Source organism: Etheostoma spectabile, chromosome 20, assembly GCF_008692095.1.
Source record: "Etheostoma spectabile isolate EspeVRDwgs_2016 chromosome 20, UIUC_Espe_1.0, whole genome shotgun sequence".
NCBI lineage: Eukaryota > Metazoa > Chordata > Actinopteri > Perciformes > Percidae > Etheostoma > Etheostoma spectabile.
In genome coordinates, this window is record NC_045752.1 from 26,173,123 (window position 1) to 26,178,820 (window position 5,698).

A 5,698-nucleotide genomic window follows, 5' to 3' on the forward strand; every position below is an offset into this window, starting at 1 on the left:
ATACAAGAGGGGTGCCTTTATCTCCCATATATGGGCATACATTCCTGGAACAGAGACAGGAACATAGGGCAGAGCGGAGGACGAGCCAGCGGAGAAATGAGCCAAACGCGTGAATTATGGATATAAAGTGGAATCAATCTTGGATATAACAGTAGGATTTTAAAGCCAGGCTGAAGTTCCAGGCTGGATAGAAAATCCCCTGTAGAGGCTAGAAAGACGGGGAAACTCGGAAGTTATTAAACTATGAATCAGAGGTACTTTTTAACTCGTGGGCGAGTGTCTCGGGCTCAGAGGGTTAATCTTATAGCATTTGAATTCTTTTTTTTTTTTTAATGCTTTCAAAACAGTATGCGGACTAAACTTTGACAGCTACCCATCTGTGATCCACTCAACATCCTCTGATCTTAACTAGTAGTCTATATAATTCATAATTTGATATAAATGAGGTTTGCTGACCATGAATTCCAAGAATAAGTATAAAACCTATTATTAAACAATCTCAGGTTTTAAAAAAGCGGCAAAAGCATGGAAAAAAGGTGTATTCTGGGAGTGCTGGTCTTACAGGGAGGTGTGTTCAGGTGCATTCTGGACATGCTGGTCTTATAGGGAGGTGTGTTAAGGTGCATTCTGGACATGCTGGTCTTACAGGCAGGTGTGTTCAGGTGCATTCTGGACATGCTGGTCTTACAGGGAGGTGTGTTCAGGTGCATTCTGGACATGCTGGTCTTACAGGGAGGTGTGTTCAGGTGCATTCTGGGCGTGCTGGTCTTACAGGGAGGTGTGTTCAGGTGCATCCTGGACATGCTGGTCTTACAGGGAGGTGTGTTCAGGTGCATTCTGGGAGTACTGCTGTCTTGAGGCAGCGGGAAGTGATCGTGCCATTGACCAACAAAAACTTTTAAAGTCACCACCGCAGCATTTCATTGTTATTTTAACAGCACATTAGTAAAATGAGCCTAGGCTTATGCAAAGCGGCACACACTATGCTTGTTACACACACAAAGACACACACTATGCTTGTTACACACACAGGGCAGCGCAGCAACACACACACATGCAAAAGATTACAAATAAAAATATTACGGTGCAAATCCTCCATCATAATAGCAATGTGCCAAGGTCCAAACGCGCCTGGCTGTTAAAGGGAGTGGGAGATGAGCTTCCTGCAAGGCTTTTCTAGCCCTCCATCTCTGCTCCACCTTTTCTCTTTCACTTGTTCTTTCTTTTTCCTGCAATGTGCGTAGCAGCGGAGTTGTCAGGCAATCTTGTGGGCCACACTTATGGGAAATATACCAGGTTGTAATAGAGCAGAGTGTTTCTCTGACATACTGTATGGACATGACGATCCGCCCATCTCTCGATCAGACAGAAGGCTATAAGACTATTTCCTAAAATGTTGAGCCAGTATGAACGCATCTGTGAGCGCTGTCGCTCTCTAGTCAAGGTTCACCTTTCATACAACCCTGAACATCTCAGTAGGAGAGAGAGAGAGAAAGTGTGATTCCTGTATGCAATTTGACTCCAATTAAACTCTTCAGAAATGGAGCGAGAGAACGTGGGAGACTTTGTGCAGTGGTTTCCTGTGGGCGAGGTACGTGTATGTATGAGAGAAAGCGTTGAGTGAGTCAGCCACATACTGCCACAAAGCTCGGCAGCCGCTCACAATGGAACTAGTAACATTATACAACCTTGAAGAAAAGTTCAGCACAGAAAGAAAAAGAGAGAAAAGGGCATTCATTTTCTTCTTTCCTCCCACTTGTCAAACATTGCGAACACCCAGAGCAAAGATTAATAAAGATTAACAAAATGTTAAATTAGAGGATCATACCGCGGGTTGGATTAAAGCCAAGATGTACCCCTGGTTTCACTGGGTTTGTGGTAACTTGATCAATTGCTTTTTTGTGACTGATTAAATCACAATTACACGCATCACCTGGCAAGGTCCTGTTTTGTCACGTAATCGGTGTTGTCGCCCAAAAAATGAAAAACGGCAGCTGATTGGACGAATGCATCACGTGGGAATTTCAAAGTCAGACCGTCATGGCGGCTCCCACACATACTGCCCCACACATAATGCCCCGTAAAATGGTGAATATTGCAAGATATACCATGTTATTTAGAGTTTTAAAGATGCTGGTAGGTGTATTTTGGTATCTTTGTTTCCTTCTGTTCTAAGACTTTATGCTAAGATATGCTAAGCTAACCAGCTGCTAGGCGTAGCGTCAGTATACCCTGACAGATCTGAGAGTGGTGACAGTCTTTTCATCTGACTCTGCGAAAAGAAGTGAATGAGCACATTTCCAAAGTGTTTTTAATACTATGAACCGTTTTAGTGAAGCAGTACTTCAGTGTTGGACTGTACAAACCAAAAAGTGCTGTGATAACTGGACAGTGTTCCAGTGAGCGCTTCCAATTCTGCCTGTGAGTCATTGTAACTCAAAGAATGGAAACTTTAACACTTAGCAGAAATCCAACACAGATTCAACACTGGCGAGCTGAAGTAAACACAACATGTCTCACAATGGTGCTTTATAATTAGATTAAAAATGAAAGCATAAAGTCCCATTCCCCGCAGCAGGATGGTTGAGTCCAGGTGGAGCGTGTGAGTCAGACAGTGAGCAAACACCTGCAGCAGGTGGAGCCTCCGGTATTTCCTGCTCAAACACATCCTGTTCTGACTCAACAGACGAGGTAGGGGCTCCTTACCTTATGTCTGCTTACGTTATCTTTGCATTATTCTATAGTCATATCATACCTACTTTAATTAAATAGTTCCATTTATACAGACAACAATACAAATCTCATGTGTCACAGCAGGACTTTTATCTTCCGTGTTGGGACTGGGGCATGCTGGGATGCAGGTGGCTAGTCAGAGAATGAAATTAAACATTCTCATGTAGCTTTTGGTGATAGGTTTTGGTCACCTGGTCTCATTTTTTTCTTTAGATAAGATAACAAGTTTAAGAACTCCTCCACTGACAAACCAGAGCACGTAATGTCTAGGTGTGAGAACGCTGGCTGTCTCTGGACGTCTCCGGACAGACAGACTGCCACACCTGACCGCTTTGCTTCGGTTAGAACAAACTAGTTAGTGCGGTGGCCTGTAGAAGTTGTTGGTTTAACATCTGAGAATCCTACTCTAACAGGCTGACAGCAGCCACATTCTCTGTAAATCACTCAAGTGTTTTATGCTTTCTTCAATCTAGATCTCCTTTTCTTTCTTCCTTGTTTCCTCCTCTCCTCTCCTCTCTTCTCTTTCTTGTTTCATCCTCTCTCTTCTTTCTTCCTTGTTTCCTATTTTCCTCTGTTTATCCCTGTATCTTCTTCTCCTCTCCTTTCTTGTCTTTTTCTCTCCTCTACTTCTCTTGTCTCTTCCTCTCCTCTCTTCCTCTCCTCTTTTGTCTCTTCCTCTCCTCTTGTCTCTTCCTTTCCTCCCTTCCTTTCTTCTTTTCTCTTCCCATCATCTCTCCTTCTCATCTCTTGTCTCTTCATCTCCTCTTGTCTCTTCCTCTCTTCTTGTATCTTCCTTTCCTCCTTTCCTTTGTTCTTGTCTCTTCCTCTCCTTTTGTCTCTTCCTCTCCTCTTGTCTCTTCCTCTCCTCTCTTGTCTCTTCCTCTCCTTTTGTCTCTTCCTCTTGTCTCCTCCTCCCTTCCTTTCTTCTGCTGTCTTCCTCTCCTCTCCCAGCTTCTCCCCTTCATCACCTCCTGTGTTTCCCTGTGTTTCTCTCCCTCCAGTGAGCAGCTACGGTGACGATGATGATGTTGACGAAGGCAGCAGCTCTTCTGACAGTGAAGCGGAGGTCCTGAAGCAGTTTGAGATCTCCGTGTCACGCTCGCAGACTTTCCGTACCCCAGCAGCAGCAGACAGCAGCGAGCAGCAGCAGACGCAGCTGTCGCTGGGCCGACGCCACAAATTCACCCGCCTGTCGGACCAGGAGGAGGGCAGCACCGAGCCGTCAGACTGTGAAGGTGTGCTTAAAAATCTCCCTCAACACACATTCATCTGCACACATTATGGTGACATCTATGTATCCATATGCATCTGTAAGATGTCAGAGATCTGGCCATACCATTTATACCAGGAGTAGATGCATGGAGTGTATAAGTATAAAACATCTGGATGGCCCCTGGAGGCTGGCTGCAGTGTATATCATAAACCCCGCCCCCCTCCATGTTAGCGGACGGGACATGGGCCAAACAAAAAAATCTATATAATACAAATACATTTTGTCCAAAGCTGGTTGGTGTCATTCTGATAACGCTGATGTTTGTTCAGGATCAATTTGTTTTTATTAGTTATTTGATGCTCTATGATAATGATTGACAGCTGGGATTGACTCGCGATTGGTCGGGCAGGAGTATGGGCAGGACTTTGATACCGCGGCTCCACTGCCCAATCATTACGGTGCTGACTGGCTCCAAGATTACAAGATGGCGGCGCCCGTATCTGGGAGATTTTGGCCTCACTTTGTACAGCGGGAGGAAGTGGACACGCGGCGTCCATCTACGTAGTCTATTTTTAGTCTCTGATAAATATTCCTGTCCCCTTGTTTTTGAAAACAATGAGTCTGCCTGCATCCTATTTGTTATTCAAGTCCCAGCGACTTGTTAAAGTTCCATCAGGAAACTTTATTTATTTATTGTCATGTGTCACACTTTCACAGGTTCACTTCACATTAAATGGCATCCCATCACATCTCCCGTAGTCTCTTGCCTTCTGGCTGTGGCAACACGCCAACAATCGAAAAAACAACACACCTTCAACAATCCTGTGTGTTGCGTTAGGTCACGGCAGTTTGCTGCTATGACGACCAGCCACGGCTCGCCTCACACATGAGGCGGTACTAATCGGCCGGGGCGAGTTGAGCAGGTACCATTAACGGAAAAACGCCATTTCTGGCCTCCTGGCCAAGCCTGGGTCCCAACTGATTCTTTTTAAGCATTTCAAAACTCAAACTGGAGGAGAAGCTTGAGGGAGAGCAGATTGTTGTTTTGAGATCTGAAAGTCGTACAAACAGAAAAGCAGCAGGATCCTCCACTAATCCATCCCAGTGTCAATGAGCCAAAAGGCCCCAGATAAGGTTTTTACTGCAGATTAGAGGCTGTAAAGAGCTCAGGGGGGCTCAGAGGGATTGGCCCGCTGTGGCTGGATGTGAGGCTCCACAGACAGCAGCATTAATTAGGACACTTGTTTGTAGTCAGCTGGTTTCTGGGGTTTTCAGAGCGGCCTGGAAGGCAACGAGCAAAAACAGGACAATTTAGTCGTCTTTCACTTTTGTCGAATGGACTTGTTTGTTGTTTAAATGTTATTTGGAGGGTTGATAACTAATTAATAAGATTAGGACAATCTTAAAGGAGAATTAGGAACAATTATTAAATTAATCTTGATTACTAAAGATACAATATGTGAGTACCTTCGATTGAACCCCCCCCCCTCAAGTTTTAGAGCCTTTGTGCCTCTTAACAAACACACAATGCAATTAAAATGTGTGTACAACATGAACTGGGCCCTTACCTGACAACAACATGCATTTTCAACTCTGACATTGTTTTAATTCACCTCCCCTGTCTGGAGCTTGCCGGTGGGTAGCTTGCTTGCCTGGTTAGCTGCTAGCTGTTGGTGAGTAGGAGGCTTGGCAGTGTCGATCTGTGTGGTTGATTCCTCAGCCGGGCAGGCAGCCTTCGTTCCCCCCCCCCCC

General features: G+C 45.0%; 1 protein-coding gene across 4 annotated transcripts in view; it reads left to right on the plus strand.

Annotated features, from left to right (window-relative positions):
• Window positions 1-5,698, plus strand: part of syt16 (synaptotagmin XVI) — a 46,844-nt gene that overhangs the window by 29,011 nt on the left and 12,135 nt on the right. For all 4 annotated transcript variants that reach the window (XM_032500633.1, XM_032500634.1, XM_032500632.1 and 1 more), the window contains one exon: window positions 3,735-3,968. In XM_032500633.1, coding sequence (XP_032356524.1) covers window positions 3,735-3,968 — 234 coding nt within the window. The remainder of the gene's footprint in view (window positions 1-3,734; window positions 3,969-5,698) is intronic.